This window comes from Cryptomeria japonica, chromosome 3 (genome assembly GCF_030272615.1).
Source record: "Cryptomeria japonica chromosome 3, Sugi_1.0, whole genome shotgun sequence".
NCBI classification, from domain to species: Eukaryota; Viridiplantae; Streptophyta; class Pinopsida; order Cupressales; family Cupressaceae; genus Cryptomeria; species Cryptomeria japonica.
The window spans coordinates 198,552,641-198,578,947 of NC_081407.1; the positions used below are offsets into that span (position 1 = coordinate 198,552,641).

Here is a 26,307-nt window from a genome sequence, read left to right on the forward strand (position 1 = left end):
ATTTATTTATTTGTTTGTTTGTTTATTTACCTACCCTTTCATATTATTGGCTTTTGGAAGTTGTATTTGGTTAATAATATTATTTAAATTATTTCTTCTCCATTTTTGTGGAGAGTTGGTGATTTTATTATTATTATTATTATTGGTGTGATGAGGTACGATTTTGGACAATTCTTGATATACTAAGAATTGAGTTTGTCATGGGGGTTCTTTTGCTGGAAGAAATAGATCTTGGAATCGCTTAAGGTTTGAGATTTGGCTTTTGGAATTGATTTAAGGCATTGTTTTGTCATTTGGCTTTTCCAATTGATTTTCTATGTCAATTTTTGTAATTTGTTTGATCAAAGGCTTGATTTCAGGATTTCTGTGATTCCCTGTGATGTTTCTCCAAATTTTGACTTGATGATTTTGGTATTATCTACTATGGCTGTGAGAAAGGTGATATGCCTTGCTATCGAATCGATGGATTCATATTTGGATATATGTTGATGTTGAGATTATTGGTTCCAAAATTGGCCTATGTACGAGGATGTTGGATATTGGTATTATGGATTCAGTTGTGATTCTGATTCAGATTTGGATATGGAACTTTGGATGGATGTAATATGAGAATCTTTTGAGATCCTTCATATTTATGTTATGTTTTACCCTAGGTATAGGAACATGATAGGGGGAGTGGCTTCCAAGTGGGTGTCAAGGTCATGAGAGAGACCGCTAGGAGATTTCATTGGAAGTTTTTTTGTAAACAAGTGATATTCTTAATTAATTGATTGGGGGGTTTGGGTAGCTATCACATTAAACAAGATAAGAAAATGTTTTGTGGTGCCTCACTCATGGCCTAAAGTGCTTATACAAGCTCAAGATGAGATTGTGAAGGCATTATTGGCATGACTATACTCCTTTGTCTTCATGAAAGCTTGAGTTGGTTCTGCATGGGTATCACTTGGGCGTCAGGGTCTAGAGAGAGACTGCTAGGGGATCCCTTGTTGATGGGTGTCAAGGTCTAGGACTACCAGGATAACCCTTGTTGATAGCATGTGATGACACTCCTCCCTATATGTGGCCTACTACCTTAGCTTTTGTTAAAAGGTAATCTCTGGTGGGTTTGTGTTTGAGTTTATGATTGAGCCTTGTTGTGCTTTGGGTTATGTCTTATGTGGCTAGTCTTCAGATGTGATTGTTTATGTTTTATGGTCCTTGGATGTTAGTTGTCAGTCTAGGTCTAGAGTGTGTGGGACATTATGTCATTCTCTAGAGCACGAGGGGTGGATCTTTTTGGTTCCACATGGTCGGGTGGTTTAATGCCTTCTTCCATTGGGATTCTCTTCATTGGATGTTCGTGTGCGAGATAGAAGATTCTTCATCTCTTCAGCTTTGTGCTATGGATTATTGGCGCAGTTATGATTTGTACTCTATGATTGATAGATACCATTGTAATGTTTTGGATAATTGTTCTTGTAGATAGAGACTATGATTCTTTGTTGGACTAGATAATGTGTATTGTATGGATTATCGTGTATGAGTTGTAATTACGCAGCATGCAAACATGTAATAAGATTTATGTGGTTTCTTCTATTTAGAAATGGTTTGATTATGTGAAAGAGTTGTTATGGGTATTACTTCTTCTCCTCAATTCCAATGCTATGTATTTATGATGTGAATGTACTCTCTATTATTTGGGAATACTTGTCTATGATCTTGTGATTGTATATCATTCATATTATTAATGTATCACGATGTTCTTATTTCTTGGATGACTTATATCTTTTATGTATTCCATGTATGAGAGGCAATACATAATGTAAAGATGTGTATCATGTGCTCATTCTATGTGGTATGGGTGCCAATTATATTATAGGAATGGGTAGATTCTACCATGTTGAATGTTTTTATAGCTTAAGAATCAATTAGATATTGAAGAAATAAAATGAATGTAGTAACTTAGTCCTGTTAAATAAGTTAATGTTTAATGGTTATAATTCTATGGCCAGAAGGTAACTTTCTTATGTTGTGGGTAACAATTTAAGTGGGAAATAACTTGTGTATCTTTTAGTTGTTGCATTATTAATAATGACATTGGGAAACCTTAGAGAATGTAAATGAGTTAATATGAGATTATATATGTTGTGCTTAGGTGTTATGTAATCATGTAAGCTTAAATATATGTAACTCCTTAAAGAATAATGTGATGTTGTATCTCTAATTCTGCTTGTGCACTTAAAATGATGTGATCTTTTTAGTTAATGTATTGTTATTTATCTTTAATTTTTTTTTTAATTATCTCTAGGTTGTTACTTGGCTCTACTCTCTAGGGTTTCTTGGCAGGCATCACATTAATTTTGTCACTGAGGATTGTGATAATTTTCATCTTATAACATCCGAAATGAATTATTGGGCAAGACGTCACAAACATAACTTTTATTGGTTATATAACATATTAAACAGCTTACAAACTGTCGATTATGTGATTTAGGCATTTAGTCCTATCACTAATGTTTCTTTCTGCTCATAATCAAACGTATGAGCATTTTCCTCTTTTGTTTTGAGGTTTTTTTTAATCCAGCTTCTATCAAAATTTAGGCCTTGTTTACTCTCTCTTGTTAATACGGCCATGCTGTGTGGCCTCAAAAATATTCTGTACATGCCTCCAAAAAAAATTCCAGTCAGGCCACCTTTATGAATAAGAGCTTCATACAACTCTCTTGGGTCTGTTCAATTTGATAGCACTCAAAAAGGAAAAGTTATTCTACAAACAATGATTGCAAGAGCAATTTCGATTCAATGCCATTTGTGACACAAGAAAGGTGTGAAAAATCACAATGCTTTTATTTCACTCAATGAATCCAAAACATTGTTTCTCTATCTTTATGAATTGAACTAGTAGAGCAAAGAATTCATGTGGAATTCAGGGCGTAATTACCTACTATTGTGAATGGTAATCCAATGTATTAAACATGTCATACAGGTACATAGCTATACACCGTGTGATTGCTATCATTTGTCGTTTGTCCCATGCGAGAAGAATTCCCTCTCACTTGTAACATTTTGATTGTCATTCTACAAAGAACTTTCACACTTATCAACCGTTTAAGTGATCTTGCTATATAGTCTGTATAAGTGACAACACAAAGTGATTCCTTCTATGCTTCAAAAGCTCATCCAAAAAACCCAGGTATTACTATATAGCAGTTTCTAGACATTTGTTCCATGCTTTATGGAGTGGGACCAACTCTATTTACAGCTGGACTTGACAAGCTTGTTGAATAAATCCTCGTTACTGCTACTTAATGGTGACATACCGATTTGTGCCATGTTTTGCCCAATGATCTTTCAAATCTACTGGTTTAGTCACATCAATTCCTTGTGATGACAACCTTAGCAGTAGTTTCTGAAATGCTCCTGCACTCATTTTTCGACCTGGAAACCGATAGCCTTTCTTATTAGGATTCATAGGTAATGGATACATAGACATCATTGTAGTGCAGCAAGCTGACTGCCAGCCTCCAATTCCCCATCTGTAACACAGTTGATTTGCCCCAGTACATGAACAGTATGGTATAGGCATGGGTGTATTAGATACAACACTACCATTATCAGAATTGTTCTCACCATCCTTTCCCTCTGGACCAACTTCCATCCCATTTGGAACTTCAGACTGCTGCCCTTGCACCCACCCCTTAGAGGAATTGGGAGCTTGGAGGATACTACCATCCACATCTTGAGATCTTTTCTTTGATTTTCTTCCTTTCTTAGGTTCCTTGACAACAATCTGGGTACTAGGCTTTGGTGTTGCTTCACATTCCAAGACTGGTACTAGTTCAGATGTCCCAGCAGTTAGGGTAGGAAATTCATCACTTCCAATTCCATATGTACACTCATGGTGTATGTTTATGGTCTGAAAAAATCTTGCATCTCTACTACAAGCACCCATCTGTGTTAAGTGTGGAGAACCCACCATCTGTGCTAATTGAGCCTTGTAAGCATGCCATCCAGGACTTCTCTCTTCCCTTGCATTTTCGAGAGCCGCAACTGCAGCATCTCGTTCCATTATCGCTTCTTCTCGCTGAGCAATAGCAGCATCCCTCTGTTCATAAGCTGCATCCCTCTCTGCAATAGCAATTTTTTTTTCTGCAATTGCTTTATTCCTCTCACGAATAGCTGCATCGTGTTCAGCTTTAATAGATGTCAATTTAAGTGCCACATAATCCTTCAGACTTTTTTCGTCCAAATTTCCATCATTCAAGGAATTTAGTAACCCTTTTCTGTCCTCATCATCCATGTACTCTGCAGCATCAAAAGTTTGTAAAAATCACTTTTAAAGGATTGTATTGGAGTTCACAATAATTAAATGAAAGCTTTGAGAGACAAGATACGTGCTTAAAATTATAAGCATTAGAAACTCAAACGTTAGTTTTATTGCAAGTGTATTATGAATGAAGCAAGAAATGCTGATTCAGATTACTCATGACAATTGTACTGAAAGGGTGGAATTAATAATTCAGTGACAGCAATATCTCAAACATATGTCAAATTCAAAAGACAATACAAATAATTATTAATTTTTATTTATTGGGAGCTTAGCATGTACACACAAGAAAGTCCAAGATTGTTTAAGCCTCATGGGTGTCAGACAGCATTCGTTGATTAGATGAGCTACCAGAAGCAAATCCTTCTCAGTATTTTTGGATTTTTAAGATTCATTGAGTCTGAATTATTAGAAATATAAATGTACAGAATTTATTTTTTAAATGTATGGCATGATCATTAAATAAGATATTGTTAGTGTGGATCAATAAAATTGAACATGATACAATAACATTCTAGGACCATCAATGAGAGTCCTATGCATACAAGGAATTTGACTGTCTGCGCTACTCGTCAAGCTAATTTTTGGTGATAGTTTAGCCTTCACATTCCCATTCCCTGCACAGATAAGATCTACATTGCATGGTCCTTACCTTAATACCTACTAATGTTTATAGAGGCTACTAGGAAAAATTGTATTCTAATTTTCCACTCATGAATTCTACTTCACTTGTTTTGTTTTACAGATTTTATTCAAATTCTTCTTAAAAACTATTTACAATTTATATTGCCTTAAAAATAACTTTTAGGTCACTAGTACATCTTTTGCCAAAGTAGTGTGTATATATCTGGTTTATAAGCATTTTGAGAGCTAACTATTTACAATTTATATTGCCTTAAAAATAACTTTTAGGTCACTAGTACATCTTTTGCCAAAGTAGCGTGTATATATCTAGTTTATAAGCATTTTGAGAGCTAATGGGCTCTATATTCACATGAAATTTTTCCATGATCAAATTATTTTTCATGGACATGATTACAAACCCAACATATTCATAAGAAAGAATGTTTGTAGGTTAGATGTCAATGTTATCCCAACCATTAAGAAACTGTCTTATCCACAATGTATAGAAGACATCATCAAATATCTAAACAATCAAAACTCGCTGAAAGCAACAGATAAAATCACTAGATCAGCTTCATCTGTACAACATTAGTCATAAAATACTGTAGTACGGGGTTATGTGTAAAATTTTAAGTGCAAACATGGAATTTCAATTAGAAAGGTAAGTGAGAGATTTGAAACCTCAGTTTACTTGAAATGTAACCTTCTGTGGTGTCATAATTGCACTAAAAAAGGCACGACAGTATAACAGAAAATGTGCTTTAGTAAACAACAATTAATGTAATTACAAAAACAAATCAAGGTGAGGAACACATGCATTTTCAAAAAGCAAATGCAATGCACCCACAACTCCAAATGCATTTTCAAAAAGTAAATGTCAGTGCACTTGCAACCCAAAATGGAGTAAGAAAAGTAAATGTCAGTGCACTTGCAACCCAAAATGGAGTAAGAATCCTAACAGAAAAATTGATATAAATTATAATAACATTAAAATAACTAATTTATTATTTTGGTCCGTGGAATAAATCAATATATATTAATCGTGCAGTTATAAAATATGAGCAATTTACTAAGATTTATTTCATTATAATAATAGGTATGTTGGACATTTTGGGGCACAACTTCCCCTCCCTCTATCATTTTCCTCAAAGTCGTCCTGCTTATGATATATGCTTGTGGAAACTTGATGCTTCAATACGATTCCCCTGTCGGATCATTTTGTAGCTTCTGAATTGTTGGTTGAAAAATTTGTACACTTGGGGAAATATACAAAATTGTGGTTTCAACCACAGCGTGTGAGTAAAACTCTCCTAATTAAGGGAAGGCTCCCCCTATCTAACTACGACTTTGAAAATAAAATAGGATGGGACAACAATCTTTCTTCTTCTTTCAAGAAAAACAATATCCTTTTCTCTTCACAGAAAAGGATAGCGATTGGATATAAACAGCAGTAACCGCTTTCAAATGAAATGAGAGAAAGGAAATGAAGTTTCCTGAAAGCGCAAAGACTTCCGTCACTTCCTTCGGGACGAGACAGCAATATCAAACTCAAAGACTTGATTATATGAAGTCCTATCTACCCTTTTCTATACTAATGATATAAAGGACAAGTTATGACAGCTCAAAGACTGAAATATGTTTATTCTTTTCTTTTTTAAAACAAAGAGAAGTAGTGTAAGCTCAAAGACTCACAGCTATTTCCCACAAAATCTACTTCTAAATTCTGTTTAAGAACAAGTGTAAGAACAAAGTCTTACAGCTTTTTCAAATAGAACTTCTACTTTAACTAATTTAATCTTCAATACTTGCAGCTCAAAGACTGCAAATCAAATTCGATTAAGCTCTCAAAGAAACACTTGCAAAGAAGGAAATATGGAACACCAACTCAAGAATGTAGCACAAAGACTCAAAACTTGAGTAATTTTCTTCTATTCCTTTCAATCTTTCAATTTACACATAAAAGCTCAAAAACTTCTTTGCTGCAAATTTGACAGAGTTTTTGCTTGCTTTCCAAAGATAAAAATTACAATAAACCCCCTCAAGTATTTATAGGAGAGGAGTCATGAGAAAAAAGTGGGAGGATCCCAACTAACTTGAGAAATTCTCTCAACCACCTAAACTTATTCAATAACTAACTATGACTTATTCCAACTACAGTTCTAATTGAACACAACTTGTAGTTGCTTTACATGTAATTACAAAAGCGCAAGTAATGAGTTAACTTGCAATTACAAAATTATATTTTACATGTAACTTGTCAAAACAAAATTACAAATGCATAACTAAAACTATTCCATGTGTCCAAAGACACGACTCTAATTGCTTCATCCTTTGTCTGTGATGATCTTCATGTCGCTTCAGGATGCTAGAGCTTTAAATATTCTGGATTGTTTAAGACATCTTCAACCGGAACGGGAACTTGCATCCTTGTCTTCTTGCTTGGGGTAGTACTATCTTTTCAGGAGGGAAAAGGTTGCCTTCCTCTTTTCATGTCATTACCATCTTTGTCTTGAAAGCATTCTATGCTCTCAACCATGAATTGTTGTTGTATCTCTTCTTTGTATCATCCTCCAATCTTGAAATCTACTTGCAAAATAAGGCCCATGCCTTAATCTATCGATTTGGTAGGTCGTGTGTGCAAACCGGACTGACAAGGGAAGGGATAAATTGATGCAAAAATGGGCTCACAAGTGAATTTCGGGTTCTGGAAGCTGCATTATATGTGTTGGAAAAACAAGAGTATTAACTTGCAATTGTGGAGAAAAAACATGCAACTTCATATGTATAATGGGTAACTACAAGTTTGCACTTGTAATTGGACCTTTAAAACTCATTTTCAAGTGTTTTTTGAGTACATTTTGGACCAATTTCGGGTTCTAGATGGCTGACCGCAGGTAGACTTTAAATGGGGAAAATGAATGAAGGTGTGAAATGAGTGGATGAAATGGTATGAATGGTATGTACGGATGATGGAAATGAATATAAGTGAAAATGAAACGATTTTGGGAAGATCATCTTTATGAAAATGGGAAGAACTTTCAACATGTAATCCGGTTCTAAAAACTTGATTTTGAAAGGATGGGTATTTCTCATCTTTGCAACTTGGAATTTCAACAAAAGATGGTTAAATTTTTTATCCGTAAGGGAAGAACAATGATTTTCATCCAACTTGTAATCGGGATTTAACGGGATTTAAAATCCCAAATACAAGTAAAGAGAGAAAATGGGGAAGATCAATGCAATTCTAAAATTGTTTTACAAAGGGGAAAATCTCTCTCACAAAACCGATTTTTAGGGAAGAACCAATCATAGTTACAAATTTACAACTAGAAAGGAAAAACAAGAAAACAAGAAAACAAGAAAACAAGAAAAATGAAACAAGAAGAAAAGAAATCTTACCTTGCTCCAATCTGAAAATGCCTCTTCAACAAGATGATTAATCTTTGGAAGAAGAAAAAAAACACTCTTAAATAAACAATAAACCGTATTCCAAAACCCTAGCCACGTTTTTGAAAAAACAGCATATGTATCAAAATGCCCATTAAAAGCATGAAGAATCGGTCAAGTAAAGCACCCAACCTCCATGCCTAGGCAAGACAAGCCAAAACGACTTAGGAGAGGTATGATTCGTGGCATTTGAAGAAGTAAAACGTGGCATTTTCAAAAACGTTTTTTGCTGTTAAAACGCCTTCAAACCAGCAAACAAATCCACCAAATGGCATGAGAAGAGTTTCAAAATGCATGGAAATAGTAAGGAAACCTAAAGGCCTTTCTCCTCCCAAGATTTCTCCACAAAAATCGGTGGAAATCTTCAACAAAATCCTCCAATATTGTTGGTTGTGTTTTTGGGAAAGAACAACAAGTTTCATTTTACATGTAATAGTGAAAATCGGGTTTTAATTCCCATATTACAAGTTTAAAATGTTACTTTTCTCTCAACAAGGCAAAATCGGGTTTTAAAAATGCAATTACAAGTTTAAAATGTCACTTTTTCCATCAACAAGGCAAAATCGGGTTTTAAAAATGCAATTGCAAGTTTAAAATTCCCCAATTTGCACTTTATGGAGAAAATCGGGTTTTTTGAGCAAAATAGCAAGTTTTAATTGTCACTTTATTTCATTTCTAAGCAAAATCGGGTTTTGGAGAGAGATGTGCAAGTTTTAATTACTTGTAAAGGGAAAATAAAATCCCTACAACAAGTTTTAATAACTTGCACATATGTAATAGGGGTTTAAAATCCATATTACAAGCAAAAGACATTAAAGTAGGGGTTTTAGAAAAGAATTACAAGTTTACTTGTAACTTATCCAAAAAATCCCTACTATAACTTAAAAAGCCAAAAAACATCAAGGGGGAAATAAAAAGTAAGTTACAAGTTCCTTTTTCAATAAAGTGCACTTGTAATTAACCAAAAATTTCCCTACAAAGACCAAAACAAATGAAAATCATTAAAACTTGCAATTCAAGGAAAATTTCCCACTTGTAGTCAGGGAGAAAAAACCTGAAATTGAAGGAAAGACATCGCAAACGAACACAGAATGCGATGAAATTCGAAACGTGGTTCGAAGGATTAGGCTAAATTTGTCCTCAGGAAGCGTGCCATAGAGTAAAATCTTCAACCTGCAGTGACTATTTTGAAACCCGAAATTGCACAAAAAAGCTAGGAAAAGGAAAACCAAAACTCACCAAAACTTGGACAATGATGGCAAAGACACCCCCCAATGATTTGACACTATCAAATGTGAGTTTTGTACCTCGTAAAACGTGCCTTGGAGACAAAAATGACACTTTTTAGGCAAAAATTTGTAGGTGTTGTCACATTTTTGAGTATCCTAAAATGAGGACAACAATTGGCTCTAACTGGGGAACTTCTTTTGATTGTTGAGGCGATTGAAGGGAGTAGAATCCAGAACTCTAAGTGCATTAGTATCCATTGGGTTACAGAGTCTAGCAACAAAGACACGCATGACAAGACGAATGATATGACTAACACAAAGCAACTAACTAAGACGCTAACTTGTGCAACTACACTTATTGAATATGAAAACCCACCTATCCTAAACTAGCCACAATGAAAACCTTTCAAATAAAACCATTCACTAGCTCAGCAAAATAATTGTCTTTCTTCAACAACTTATAGTACCTTGCATGATCATGAGCAGCCACAACCAATTGAAGAACAAACAATTGTACTAGAACTTGATAAAACACTCCTTGGAAAAGATGAACAAATTCACCTTCCTCTTGAAATGAATCATGTGTACTGCTGCTCCAAAGTAGATTTTTGAAACCAGACTGCTCTTGCTTAGCTGAAAATGCATGTTTGGCCTCTTCAACAAGTGTATCTACCGACTCAGGAACAAGTGAAACCTTTGTCCTCCCATTGGCTTCCAACCAAGAAAGATGTCCGACTGGACATCCTCTTGATGGGACAAAAACATAATTCTTCTTGCTGATTACATCTTTATCAGTTGCTTCTTCAGCCATAACCTTATGCTGGACAGAGAGATCTTCATGTGATTCAAATGAAACCATGACTGCATTGCATTCTTCTGTATGTTGTTTACAAACTTCAGATTAAAGAGAATCGTCAACAAGACTTGAACAAGATTCTTCTATAGAACTTTCTTGAGGACTTGAACAAATATCAAAACCTCCATCTTGGAAAATAGACTCTTGATTTTCATCTTTCTCAAGTTGCTCATGATCTTTTAACTTACAGGATACTGGTTTGACAGCAAAGCTTGAACAAAACAATTCCATCTCATCCCAAAATGTATCCTCTTCAAAATCTTCTTTGATCTTTTGAAAAGGAGAGCTGAAATTTGCTTCATGACAACTCTCATCAAACTTTCCAAAATTCAAAATAGAATTGTCCTTATGTTCATAAACCATCTTTTCACATCCCATGATATGATTATCCTCCTTTATCAGCACCTTGGAAGAATGGCATTCAACCTCTTGTTGTGCATTGTCTATGGTATCTAGCATGGTCCATTCTTTTTTGTTCATCAGCTTTCTGGAACTGCATAAACCAGATTTGAGAGTCACCAGCTACGTCTGCTTCCTCATCTTCTTGGAAGAGCCCAGCAAGATCACTTTGTTCAAATTCAGAATCCTCCACTGCTGCATTTGTTGGCGATGCCTCAAGAGCAAGCCCTTCTGGTGATGAAGGAAGCTTATCTTTATTTTCAGCTACATAACTAGGAGCAATATTTGGGTATGGTCTCCTTGGAATGTCTTCATAAGGGGAAGAGAATACACCTTGAGCTATTTGCCTTTTGAGGGCAACCAACTCATTAGCCAACTTCTACAGCATGGGAAACTTTAAATTGGAAACTTCAGTTTCCACTCTGATGTCATGGGCACACAACCTACAGGCATGTTAGATTGTAACAAGCATTCTTATTCATGAGCTTGAAAATGACCACACTTTTAAATGCGACATTTAAGTTTTGAATAAACATGTCAATTGGTAATGATATCAGTAAGTTGTGGCATCTTATTTATCTTCTATTTGTTCCTGTTGTGTGCTATCATGACCATTTTGCTTATATGTGTTCAAGTTGCACAAATAGATTGTTTTCTGTTGGACCCTCTATACATGACTGCATCAAGTGGTATCAAAACTTAGTTGCAGCTAGTAGAAATGTCTTCATTTGTTCCACTACGGGTTAGCCATAAAGGAAGATGGTAAACAAAAGAAGAGGTGGCAAGAATCAAAGAGAACAACATGATGGTGTCGATGTCCGAAGGGAGTGGCAAGGTGGCGAACTGATGACATTCTGAGAGCTATCAAAGCAAGGTTGTGAGCCCTTGAGACTGCATAAAGGCAAAAAACAATTGAAGCTGAAGATGTCAATGGTGAGGAATGAGCAGTCCAAGACCCATGCAATAAGGAAGCTTCCAATTCAGGGGAAGAATTGAGTGCAAAAGATAATTTTGCTTGAGCAATGATGAGAGTGAGAAGCAAGCCAAGGTTTGATCTTCCTTGTTATTCAGGTTTCCATCCTAAAGAGTTGTTCGATTGGATCCATGATTTGGATGAGTATTTTGAGTTTGAATCCATTGACGACCCTAAGAGAGTCTAATATGAAATTACCAAATCGAAGGGCCATGCGGCCATATGGTGGGAGTATGTGCAGAAAGATAAGGTGCAAAAGAACAAAGCCGAAGATCTCTAGATGGGATCAGGTGGTGAAGCAATTGAAGGAAAAGTTTTGGCCTACAAATTATAACTTGAAGTTGTTCAAGAAGTTCTGAAATTTGTGGAAGTGGGGAATGACTATGGTGGAGTACATTGAAGAGTCCAGTAAGCTCAATATTTAAGAAAGTCATGTGGAGGAGGCCAAGACGGTGTCTCAATATTTGGATGGTTTATGAGGTGAAATTCAGAATGAGAAATGTTAGTTGCCAATCAATTTGTGGAGGGGGGCAACCAACTTGTGTTGAGGGAAAAAGATAAGTAATGCAAGAAGTAAAAAACACAAGGCCAGGGTAATGTCAGAAGGAACAAGCAATGCAGCTTGCAAGGAGCACAAAAGGATAGTGCAACATCCAATGGGGCTGCACGAAACCCCTGCCACCAAACATTTGAATGCCCAAAAGCAATGAAGGAACTGGACACGCTATTAGTGAGTGCACATTGATCAAGGAAGTGATAAATCACGTAGCAAGATAGAGAGAGTGATACTAGGATGGACCCTGATGTTGTGCAAGGTCTTGCTAAAGCCTATCGAAGAAGATGTAAAATAATGGTTGAGGAAAATAATCTTCTACACTAGGTGTAAGTGACATGGAAAGAGTTGTAAGGTGATCATAGATGGAGGAAGCACAGACAACCTAGTGTACATTAAAATGGCAAAGAAGTTGGACCTAAAACCAATACTGCATCCTAGCTCTTACCGTGTTTCTTGGCTATAGAAAGGTCAATAGATTGACTGTGAGAGAGCAATGCTTCGTGGCATTTCAAATTGGAGGCTTTGCAAATGAGGTATGGTGTGACGTGCTTCTCACGGATGCTTGTCATGTGTTCAGGAGGACCATAGTAATATGATTTTTGTGCCATCCATAATATGTAGAAGAAAGAACATGTTCACCATCACTAAGGGTGGAAAGAAGTTTGAGTTGAAGACGTTATAGGTAGACAAGGACATTGTAGATGGCCACCTAATGTTCTTATCAGCCAAGCAGTTTTTGAAAGAGTTTAAAGAATCAAAGAAGTGTCATGTGTTGGTTATAAAACCTACAGCGATGGAGAAGCACTAATAAGGGAGCTTGAGGATGTCATGAATAGTGGAATACCTGAGGGTGTGCCACTAGTACAAAACATTTTGCACTACATGGATTTGATTTTAGGGTACGATTTGAAAAATAAGATGCCACGTGTTGGTGTCTGTTTTATCATCTACCAAACATTAGGACAGGATACCCGAAGGTATTCTATCCTCTCCTGAAAAATCACTACTGATTCCAAGGTCTATATGTGCGAACAAGCGACTTTAGTGGAATAGCTTCTTGGGTAGTGTATGCTAAAATTTTCAAGGGGGACTTACGTTTGACAAGTATTCTTGAACTGCTGGACTTAGATGGATTTAGCAATTTTTAGGCTCTTCTTCTTTTTTGGGGGGGGGGGATTTTCTGGGATTTAGACTTTCAAAAGAAAGGGAAAAAGAGATAGGGTTCAAGAAGGCTAATCTGATCCTACGAATTCTAGATACAGTATCAACTGGGTGCTTTCGAGAAACCAAACCTTGCTTCGCCACACTAGGGACAACTACACAAGGCCGGTGCAATCTTCAATGGGTTGTGCTTATGATCGAGATGTTGGGATGCACAAGGGATGGGCTCAGACTAACTTTGCACAGTAGAATGGAAATCATCCATTTACCAAAAGTATGAGTGGAAATACACCATCAATTAATACTTATCAAATCCTTCATTCAAATTATCAAAAATGAAAGCAAATCTAAATTATTTCTAACTAAGTGTTGAGGCAATTGAAACCATGCAAATCATTCAAATAATAGAGATTACAAAGCAGCGCACATGCAATATATTATCTGGAAATGACCTTAAGCAACAATACATCAAAAACCTCACTTTTCAAATGAGAGGAGGCAACCTTATATAGTTTCTCAAAAATAAATGAATGGCCAAGATCAAACAGTGATCAAGGGCCAAGATTGAAAGTCCTAAACCCTAATTAGGGTTTCCCGAAATACTATCAATTCAAGCAAATGAAAGAGTGACAAGTGGCGCAGCTGCTAATTTTACTGAGGTGAGTGGCCACTTTCCTCTTTCAGAGATTCAACGTATCTGGACACCACGAGCTTGACCTCCTCCATGGTGACACTTGGCAAACCGCCAATCTGGAAGTTGATGAGATCCACATCGTCGGCACATGTGGCATGGATGCCTTCCCACTCCACTGCTTGGGTGAGGAAGTTGTCATCGATGGAGAGGAAGTTTGCAATCTTCGAAAGATCGCCTTTGTTAATCATCCCTGAATCTCGGAAGAAGCTTGCCTGAATTCTGGCTCTCAGGTTCTCTGCTTGTAAATGCTTCTCCCTTAGGCTTTCCTTCTGCCAGATCTCTGATGCCACACAGAATACCTTGCCCAAGATCTCTCTAACCCTTGCCTCTGTCTCAAAACACTTGGTCTCGGATTTCTTCAGAACCTCAATCCGAGTGACCAGACATAGTACCATGTGCCAAAGTCGTACCTGTCTCCTGTCTGTATGATGCCTGCATCCACTAAGCTCTTCTTTGACATGCCTCGGATAACCTTCAGGTGAGGGAGTATTTCATTCTGAATTTCATCCACTTCTTCCCAATTGGATGCTAGATCCTGGATACGATCAATCAACAAAGAAGTTGCCTCATGTGCTGATACTAAGTTTTCTACCAGGGTGTCAGCACGTATCACAGCGTCTGAAATCCACTCCTTTTCTTGAGTGTATGATCCCTTCATATCATCATAGTCCTTCATTGATCCCTGCTGAAGAGGCTGTGGTGGAGTAGCCGGGACTTCATGGTCAAGCGGGCTGGTAAGATGGAGAGCATACTTCTTCCACTGCTGGTTCTCTTCTTCCACTTTCTTCCTCTTTTCTTTTTCATGAGCCAACCTTGTCTTTAGAACGTTGCAGGAGTCATCAAAATATTGGATCTCCCGGTCCTGGGTAGGCTTACCCATCTCTGTGGTGGTAATCTTGTAGTCATCTGCGGTGACATTGTCCCTAGTCTTCCCTTCTTTGGGCACTGCCATCTGGACTGTCCTGAATCCGGCACTGTCTCTCTGAATTAGGGAAAACTTCCTGGCTGGTTTGGGCGGTTTAGCTATAGCAGGTTCATTCACCTTCTCCAGGAATGTTGCGGTAACCTCCTCGGTTGAGTGGGCATCCTTGGGAACCTTGGCCTTTATCCTTGCTCTCAGCCAATCAGGAATGGTTGATTGTTCTACAGTGTTCAGATCAAACTCATCGTCTGCTTCTCCTGGGTTCGCTGGTATGCCATCCAAGAAGATTGTAGAGGCTTCAATCTACCCCCTGTCTGGAGTTCAGAAGACCTTCTCCACCACTTCCTCAACTGGTTGGGAAAGCACTCTTACTTCATCATCAATCACATAGATGTTCATCTCTTGCTCCCCAATTGTACTTTGATCAGGCGCAATGGAAGCAGCACTTAAGATGGAGTGACTTTCGCTGGATTCTCTTCTCTCACCTACAACCCTTTTCCCTGTGACCTTTGTGGAGCTTCCACCCAACTCCTTTCTCTTTCGAGATCCAACACTTTCTGGATTCTGAGCATCACCGGCAGAGGTACAAGGATGGACGGACAGAGTATCATCTACTCCCATTAATTCATAAGTTGGAACCACACCTTTGGCCTTCAACTGTTTTGTCTTTTCAGATGCCCACCACCTTGAGTACTCAACCACCGACCTCATGAGGTCTGCTAGATCTGATTTTTCTCCCTCTGTCCAATCTATCAAGACTAAAGGTTCATTCTTCATCTTCTCAAAACCCAACTGCTGAAGTTCTAGGCTTTCTTCCACCTGATCGGCAACTTTGAACACTTCCGTTGCTCTCACCATACTTAAAGGAATTCTTGACCAGAACCTCTTCCGGATCTCGAAACTATCGGCTGCATTAGCCCAGTAGTCTTCCAGATCCAGTTTGTGCTCAAACGTTGTCCCTTCGATCTTCTTTATCCTATGGAATGGATTGAAATCTTTTCTTGCCTTGTATTGGTAGAAGGGATACCAGGCCAGTTCTTTCTTAGCGGTAGCTGCAGCCTGTGATGATGGACATGTTTCCAGCCCATTACCAATTGTGAGTGAGGATGTCCCTGCCTTCTTCTGCTTATCCCTTTGAATCACTATATACTCCTACAATTGTCTCACAACCTCGAGCAACACCACTCGATTAGTAGGGTAAGCTGGAAGCTTGTATGGAGGCCCAGAGAATCCCTGAATTCGGAGGTAAGTGAACTTTGGATATTGGATGTACCACCACCCCAATCGACCGATGAAGTCCATGGACTCTTGAGAGAGCCTCTAGTGCAGGCCACCTTGAAGGGTCCGGGTAATGTGCATCAAGAAGGCATCATTCACCCTTTTGAAATGGAACTTCTCCTCCATATGGAGCTGGGGATAGCAATCATATACCGGAAATTGGTTCTCCTTGTTCCCAACTTCTCCTCTACAAGTGAGACCTTTGTACCTGTAGGTCCTGGCTAAAGAATAGAACAAGTAAGAACTCATGAAGAAAGTCCTATTCGCCTCCAGATTCCTTAGCTGGCTGTCTAGGTTGTCGCTAATCATACAAGCCCAGTCTATCATATTTACTCCATTGATTATTTCGTTAATGAAATAATACATCCAGGGTTCGAATGGAGCTCCCTGAGGATTTCCTATTATTCTATTGAGCAAGACAATCATGTCCCCAATGTCCTCCTTGAAGTATGCTCGCACTAGGCTCTTTCTCTGGAGTTTGGAGGCACCCTTCCTCGGCTTGTCTAGCCATGAATTATTAACTATGGCATCATATTCTTCCAGGTGATCGTGGTACAGACTGTCAGCTTCGTCCTTGGTCATATATACTGCGTTGTGGTACTTAGGGATCCTGAAGGCTTCTCTGATGGCCTCATCGCGGACATTCGCCAACACTCTTCCATCAGGTGCAACAATATCCTTACTGATGGGGTTGTAGTGTTTGGCACATTCAACTACTAGTTCATTGCACTGCATGGTGGGGAGGAAGCCAGCAGCGTGCACGATACCACTCTTCATCATTTTTCGCACAATGGTGGTAGGTACAAGGTTGTCCAGACCAAACATTCGCTTCTTAAACTCCCTCAGATTGATGTGTCCGAGGTTGGTGTCGCTGATGTTCTTCCACTTGGAAGTCATCCTCGACTCTGGAGGAGCATCTTTGTCTACCTGGAATTTCATGGTGCTTAAGACCTGCAGATGAATGATGAAAACTTTAAGTTAGAAAATTTCTGCAAAATTTCGAAAAAAAATAACAGGGCCGCGAAATGGCCAAGTGTTGGAAAATTTTCCATTTTTCACTCTCATACTTAGCCACAAAAATTGAATTTTCACCTCCAGACCCTCAGCCTTGAGGTCGGTTGAAGTCACCATCAAGTGTTAAAACTTTCAAAAAAAATTCATACTTAGCCAAAAAAAAATGATTTTCTTTCTCCAAAATTTTCGAAAAAATCATTTATTAAATTCTGGAAAATATTCAGAAAATTGACAATTTTAATTTCACATCTGACTTGGATAGGAGTAAGGCTAGACTTTTCTCCAAAATATTGAGAAAATTCAGAAAAGACGCCTTTCTCCAGAAATCTGTAAGCCTTCTGCCAAAAATATTATCCCACTTCCAACAATATCTAGAATTTTCTCCAGATGATCTTCAAACTGACATACTTTACTAACCTCTCCTTAGTAATTTTGAACTTCTTGGTGTAATAATGAATTTGATAATGAAGTATTTGTAGACAAGGTTTAAGCAAAACCCCTAAAATCATCCAACTCATACTTCTAATTAAAAAAAAACTTACCATTTTGATTTAAGTTTGAAGATATTCATCAATCCTCCAATATTCCCTTTCAAAAAAAACTTTCCATTTTGAATTAATATCTCAATAATTTTTTAATATTCCCTCAATATTCTCAAAAAAACTTTCCATTTTGGATTTATTTTGAGGATTTTTTTTTTATTTAAATATTTCTTCATTTTGGATTTAATTTTGAAATCTCTGTGGATTTTGTGACATCATGTTGACTTTGTTTGACCTTCCATGTGTAGGTTGATTTTTTCGAATTTTATCTCCATCGTCTTCAAATTTTGGCGGACTTTGGATACCTCTCCAAGGTATGGCGGACTTTGGTGACCTCTCTCCCATCTTGGGCGGACTTTGGTGACCTCTCCTCAGGACCCTCCTAGCCTATGGCGGACTTTAGGCATCTCTCCTAGTCTATGGCGGACTTTGGAGGTTGCTCCCAAGGCATGGCGGACTTTGGTGTTGACTCCTCCATGGCCTCTCTAGGTGGGGCGGACTTTGGAGTAGGCACCTTCAAGGCCTCCATCATCCTGGCGGACATTGGCTATGACACCCATGGCCTCCAAACTCATGGCGGACTTTGGGCTTAGCACCCATGTGACCCCCCAAACTTTGGCGGACTTGGGAGAGTGCTCCTCCTTGCTTGACTTGGCATCTTGGGCGGACTTCTAGTGCTTCTCCTCATTGGGCAGACTTTGATTACTCCTCCTCCTTAGCCTCCCAACCTTGGGCGGACTTTGGAGAGTGCTCCCACATAGCCTCCAAATGCATGGCGGACTTTGGCTAAGGCACCTTCATGGCCTCCATCATTGATGTTATTTGGCTAAGGCATTGGGGCGGACTTTAGCCTTTGCTCCCACATGACCTCCTTCAAACTCATGGTGGACTTTGGTGAGAGCTCCTTCATGGCCCCCCTGAGGTGTGGCGGAATTTAACCTTCCCTCCTCTTGGTTGGGCGGACTTTGGAGGGCTCTCCACATTGACCTTTTAGACCTTGGCGGACTTTAGAGAGTGCTCCCATGTGACCTCCCCAAACATGGCGGACTTCAGGGTGAGCACCCACACAGCCTCCTAAGGCATGGCGGACTTCAGGCAAGGCTCCTTCATGGCCTCTCTTGCATCGTGGTGGGGTTTGAACCTGCAAAAATACTTCAAAAACCTTTGTTAGCCAGACTTAGCATAATTTTCAGAGAAACTTCAAAATTTCACAGTTTAATCCGGATTAACTTGAAATTTGAAATCCATGCTTAGGTGGATCATCTGAAGCAGCAAAAAGCCTAAAATCTAGGGATTCAGCCTTTTAGGTCAAAACTTGGAATTTTCGAGTTCCGGTCGAAGCTAGTCAGTAGTACAAGTGTAAACCCTAGGTTCCCATTCCGAAAAAGCAAAAAGCAAACATCCCTAAAAAAATAGGGAAAACTTTCTAAAAATAGCCATACCAGGTATCAGGCTAAAAAGGCCAAAAACGAAACTTCCTAAAAAATAGGAAAAAGCAAAAAAGCAAACTTTCTAAAAACAAATTCGTCCAAATCAATTGCGATCTTCGTCCTTTGGTCTCTCTAAGCACTTTGGGGGTGTTCATACTTCGGAATCACGTAACTTGGAAAAACTAACTTTCAACTGTCAGGGCCTGGAATGCTCTGAACTGGACAAGGCTTGGTGAAACTGCAGCAAAAGGTCAAATGACGCTAACAAAACCCTAGAAAGCAGGAAAATCAAAGGGTCCCCAATAGCAATGGGGCGATGTGTGGAAAAAGGTCACAACACCACGCAAGACAAATTCTAATGTGAGTGCATTACTAAACAAACGGGTGTAAGAGTTGATGAAGAAAGTATGAGCCCTTGTGTTCTACCTACAATACCTATCTTGAAGAAGAGAGGAGAATGCAAGATTTGTACGCTTCCATGCCATCTATAAGATTTGGCTATGGAGATAGCCACCCTAGATATAGAGGCCTAATGGAAAGCACAAGATACTCAAAAGATCAATATGACAAGAATAAATTGTATTCCTATCAAAGAATGCAAAAATAGAATGGATGGATCCAAAAGAAAGGAATGAGATTACAAAGGGAACCTCTTGATTATATAGGCCAAGGTGAGACATAGGATAACATAAGATTATGTGGCATAAAGTGATAAGATAGATCACATGACCCCTAGAGATTTCTAGAAAGATGCCTATGTATACCCTACATAAGCTTAAGTGATAAGATGCGAAAAGGACCTAATGGTGGAACTACTTAAGATAATATCCCTTTTCACACCAACACCATCAAGTATAGGTTTCCACTGCAATGCATGGATGACCTAATAGATTGTTTGAGTGGGGCATGTTACTTTTCCAAGACTAACCTCAAGAATGGCTATCATCAAATTAGAATTTGGGAAGGAGACGAATGGAAGACAACTTTCAAAACCAAGGATAGATTGAATGAGTGGTTGGTTAATCCCTTTGGATTGACCAATGTGTCAAGTACCTTTATGAGGCCAATGAATGAAGTTATGAAACCTTTCTTAGGTAAGTTTGCTGCTACTTATTTAGATAATATTTTGGTGTTTAGAAGGACGAGAGAGGAGAATCTTGAACGATTGCCGCAAGTTTTAGCATTATTGACGAAGGAGAAGTTGTGTATAAACCTAAAGTGTAATTTTATGCAAAAGGAGCTAGTAGAATTGGCATTTGTGATATCCCAAGATGGTATACGGATGGATCCAAAGAAAGTGGAGCCAATTGAGTGGCTAATGCTATAGAATGTCATAAAGGTTGGAAGTTTTTATGAATTGGCAAGCTTTAACCAAAATTCCATCAAGAACTTTAGCATGATTTGTGCATGACTAACGCATTGCATGCAAAAAGGTGGATTTGAGTGGATAGTTACTGCAGGCAAGAGTTTTGACTTACTAAAGAAGAAAGTGACAGAGACCCAAATATTGGTGCTTCCAAATTTTGAGAAAGATTTTCAAGTAAATTGCGATGCTAACACTAAGGCTTTGGTGATTTCCTGAGCCAAGAAGATAAATTTTGCATAAATTACTTAGAAGTTGAATGAAGATAAACAGAAGCATTTAGTTTATGATAAATAAATTATGCCATTGATCAAGCATTGTGGAAGTAGAGACATTATTTGGCATTGAGATTTATTAATAGCCAAGTGAAGTTGAATTAAAAACATATTAAATGGGTAGAGTATTTGTCGGGGTTTTATTTTGTTCTCAGGCACAAATCTGGTGTAACTAATAAGGTGGTGGGTGCCTTGAGCAGGAGGCATGCACTATTGACTACCATGACAATAGAACTAGTGTTGGGATGGAGATGGAGAAGGGTCTATATGCCACAGATCTGGAATTTGTGGAGACATGGAAGAGTTGTGTAGAGCCCTAGATTAGAGGTAAGGGTTTTTTCTAGGATTACTTTATGCAATAAGGGTATTTGTTTAGAATAAGGTAAGTGTGTATACCACAGAATTCAATGAGAGAATATTGTTAGGGAAATAAATAGTGGAGTGCTGGAAGGACATTTCAATGTGGGTAAGATTTTGGCCATGTTGGAGGAACGGTATTTTTGGCTTTGTTGAAAGATGCAAGACTTGCCAGGATGCAAAAGGTATTACCAAGAATAGCCATTTGTATAAGTAGTTACCTATTCTAAAGAAAGCTTGGGAGGAACTTTCTATGGACTTTGTCCTTGGACTGCCACAAACTCAAAGAGGTAATGATTCAATCTTTGTAGTGGTTGGCAGGTTTTCAAAAAAGACAACTCATTCCTTGCCAAAAGAGAAATTATGCTTACACAATTGTAGACTTATTCTTCAAGAAAGTTGTGAAGATACATTGGCTGTCACAAAGTATCATCTCAAATACGGGTATTAAGTTCTTGATCCATTTTTGGCACACATTGTGGAAAGGGCTAAGCACACAAATGAACTATGGTTCTACATACCATCCACAATCAAATGGTCCAACAAAGGTTGATAATAGGAGTCTAGGAAACTCCTAAGAATTTTGGCAGGAAACAAATTGGCATAGTGGGATATTTTGTTGGCACAAATTGAATTTGCATCCAACACAGTGAATTGATCTACCAACAAGACCCCTTTTCAAATTATTTACGGAACATCCCCAAAGGTGTGACAAATTTGTTGGAGATACATGAAGCAAAGCACATCAACATAGATGCAAATGAATGGGTACAACGCATATAGGAGGTGCATGCACAAGTGAAGAAATAGTTGGAGAGGAGCACCACTGCAATATGAGGCAAGTGTATACGAGCACAAAAGAGAAAAGACTTACTCAACGGGGAAATTGGATATGGCATACTTCAAGAAGGATAGATTCCCTCGGTGAACCTAAAATAAGTTGAAGCCCAAGGATATTGGCCATGTAGAATGTTATGCAAAATTTTGAGAATGCTTATGAGATTAAACTACCAAAAGGTTTAGACATCTCACTAGTGTTCAATGTTGTTGATCGTTGATCTATTGAATTAAGATGGAGTTGAAGAGGTGGAGAAGAATGACCTCATTGTGGGAGCCAATTTGAAAGTGGCAAGTTCCTAATTAAATTGAGCAAATTTTGAGTGAGCATTTGAGTATAACCAAGAAGGAATACCTAATCTAATGGAAAAATGGTAACTTGAGCATGATACATAGCTTTTTAGAGGAGTAGGTCAATTAGGTTAGCCATAGCAACTTCCCTCACTTCCTTCACTTTGAGCACCATACTCAAAATTTTGTTACTTGGGATGCCTGATGTAAGAGCATCTCATGGGTCAAGCAATCCGGCATCACCCAAAATATTTTATTTTGCATTACGTTGTGTTTTACAAGTTTCTAGCTATTTTCCAATTGTTAGTCTCTCATTGTAGCTAATATCTAGCACTACAAAAGCATTTTCCTAGCCAATTACCATTTCAAGCATTCAAAGTTCCAAATCAAAAACTCAATGCCCCAAGAATCCAAGCTTTGTGGTAATATTTGATAATATTTTTAAGCTCAAGTGTCTCAAAGGGGCTCATGGCCTAGATAGCATTGAATTCTACCATATGGATCCCACAACACACATCATTCAACCTACGGGCCCTTTGGATCAGCAAGTTGCAACATTTAACTTGCCCTTTGGATTTCACACCACTAATTAAATCTAGCTTATCGGGTTCGCCCCTAGACACCCCTGGTTTGGGTCCGGTACTGTCCGGGTCCTTGGTTCGGATCTAGTCCGGCCTTGGTTTGACCAGGGTTTGAATTTCTCAGTGGGGGTTCAACCTGGCTCGAACCCGGGCGGACCAAGATCGAACCAGGTCAAACCTAGGCAGACTCAAGTCGAACTTGAGTGGCTTAGCGGCCCAAAAAGCCATATTTTATGCAAAATTTAAAAAAAAAATCGAATCCGCCATGTACAAAGTGAATTTTATACCCTAAAAGTGACTTCTAAAACATAATCTTGGCTCATTTCTCCTCATTTGTGTTGCAAACATAAGTTTTTTGACAGCAGGTTGTAGAAAGGGTGAACAAAGTTTGGCTTCCAAGATCAAATAGGAGGAGTTGAAGACTGATTTTTGAAGCTTCAACAAGTGTTGCAGCATCATTTCCATACATTTGCAAGCTCCCATTGGCTACAAGAGGTAGGTTTTTGTAACATTTTTTTCCAACTATTTTTGTTTCACAAATTGTCAAACATGAAACATTAATTGTTTTTCATTATTTTGTTTTTGTTTTTGAATATGTTTATGTTATTTCTTGCCATAGGAACTAGAATGGCATCTACCTCTTCCTCCATTGGCAATGAACAAACAATTACAAAACAAAGAAATGATCCAAATTCTCCCTTATGGAAGTATGTAGACATTTTAAAACCACTTCCAGGAGGTGGGGGATTTCGTTGGAGATACCAAGGGTGTGGTATTGAGCGTAATAGTTCATATTATCGGGTGGTAGGCCATTTCTGTGGAATAAAAGGAAGAGGCATCAAAAAATGCCCTGCAAAAGATGGTAAACCTATACCAGATGAGACAGTGATGAAATATATTAGGGAGCATGAGGAGGCAGAAGAGAGAGAAGCCCGTAGATTGAATCAAACCTCACCAAAGAAAACAAGTGGAATGCAAGCCCCATCTAATCCTGATGTTGTAGTATAAGACCACCCCTTCTTTTTCACAAATGAACCTGAAAGTGAACCACCCTTGACATGCAAAAGAACAAAGGGGCCTTTAGAAACCGCATTTCAAAATGAGAGTAGAGACATTGCTGACCAAGACGTAGAAAGGTGCATTTGTGCAAATGGGTTGGCTTTCAATGTTGTTCGCTCCCCATATTGGAAGCAAATGATAAAAAGTGTTAATGAAGCTCCAAGAGGGTATAAGGGCCCAGGTTATCAGAAGGTACGTGGAACATTATTGGACAAAGAGGTGAAGAGGGTTGAAGATGCATTGAAACCCATAAGGGATTCATGCGCTGAGACAGGTGTAACAATTGTTTCAAATGGGTGGAAAGATGCTAAAAATCGTCCCTTGATCAATGTCATAGTGGTGTCCCCTAAAGGGGCAATGTTTTTTAAAGTTGTGGATTGTGAGGGCCAAGTAAAAGATGGCCAATTTATTGCAGAAACTCTCATCTCCACCATTGAGTCAGTGGGACCCCGCAATGTTGTCCAAGTCATAACGGACAATGCAAGAAATTGTAGAGATGTTGGTTTGTTGGTTGAGGAATGCTATGATCACATCTTTTGGACACCTTGTGCGGTCCATTCACTCAATCTTATGCTACAAAGGATTGGTACTAAAATAAAATGGATCAGAGATGTGTATGCAGAGGCTGAGGACATCCAGATGTTCATCACAAACCATCACATGTCTCAAGGGATTTTTAGATCCTTTTCGAATTTGGAGCTATTGAAGGTAAGTGAAATAGTAATTTAATTTTACATTTTCTGGTTTTTTTAATTTCAATGTTCATAATATCATTGTGTAAGCTATATTATGTATTCTTATTTAATGTTTGGCTTTACTTTTTAATCATTTTGGCATTAATTTGTGTTATAGGTTGCTGAGACCCGTTTTGCATCAAACACAATCATCTTAAGATGACTTGTGAAAGTTAGAGTGGCACTATGCAATATGGTGATCAGCAACAATTGGACCGTATGGAAGCAGAGTAGCAGTAAGAGGGCAGAAAAAATTAGGGAGAGAATATTGAATGAGAAATGGTGGGATCTTGTTACATATCTCCTGAGTATCACTGAGCCCATTATGAGTATGATTCGCTATACCGACATGGATAGGCCTTGCATTGGTGAGATTTATGATGGCATTGACTCAATGCTTGAAAAAATAAAGTTCACTATAAATGCAAAAGAGAATGACCCTGAGGAGAAATTCTTCAAAGAGGTGAAAGCAATTATTGTAGAAAGGTGGAATAAGATGACCACTCCTTTGCATCTTCTTGCCTATGCCTTGACACCAAAGTACTATAGCAATTAGTTTCTTGATAAACCAGGAAGGATTCCACCATGGTGAGTTCTAGAAGTATCTGATGGGTACAAGGCAGCATTTCTTAGACTATATCCTGATGATGATTTGCGAGATAATGTTACAAATGAGTTCATAGAATTCGCAAATGGGAATGGTCTAAGTGTTGATGCACTTCGTCATAGATCCAAGAAGGATGCTCATAGCTGGTGGTACTTCCATGGTGCATGCTTCCAACACCTACAACCCCTCACTGCAAAAGTTTTATCACAAGTTTAATTAATTAAAATTTATCACAAGTTTATTTATAGTTTACTTTGTCTTCATAGGTTGCTAGTTCATCTGCTTCAGAAAGAAATTGGAGCACATACTCTTTCATCCACTCAGTAAAGCACAATAGGTTGCTATCAAAAATAGCGGAGAATTTAGTATATGTGCATTCCAACCTACGTCTTCTTTCATACAAACAACGTGACTACACACAAGGGGAAACGAAGATGTGGGATATAGAGCCAGAGCATACTGATTTGGATGCTCCCGCTTCTCAACTTCTCGCATTGACACTTTGTGACTCAGAGAGCGAGCAAACTTATAGTGCAAGTGCAAGTGGCATTGGCTCATCTAATGTCAATGTCAATGATGAGGAGGAGGAGGAATTAGCTGATCCATTTGATGATTAAACTTTATATTGTTGAAAGTTGAAACAATGATACTTGAATATTTTGTCATTTTGGTATTAAACTTGATGTATATGATGCTATTATGGTATGATCATGATGTTATGATTACAAGTTTATGTTTGTTTTGTTGTTTATATGATGCTATGTGACATGCT

General features: G+C 38.2%; 1 protein-coding gene across 1 annotated transcript in view; it reads right to left on the minus strand.

Annotated features, from left to right (window-relative positions):
- Positions 1-2,787: 2,787 nt before the first annotated feature.
- Positions 2,788-26,307, minus strand: part of LOC131034252 (protein BASIC PENTACYSTEINE6) — a 60,387-nt gene continuing 36,867 nt past the window's right edge. Inside the window, exon 3 of the mRNA XM_057965681.2 lies at positions 2,788-4,284. Within this exon, the coding sequence (XP_057821664.1) occupies positions 3,281-4,284 (1,004 nt within the window). The 3' untranslated portion in view covers positions 2,788-3,280. The remainder of the gene's footprint in view (positions 4,285-26,307) is intronic.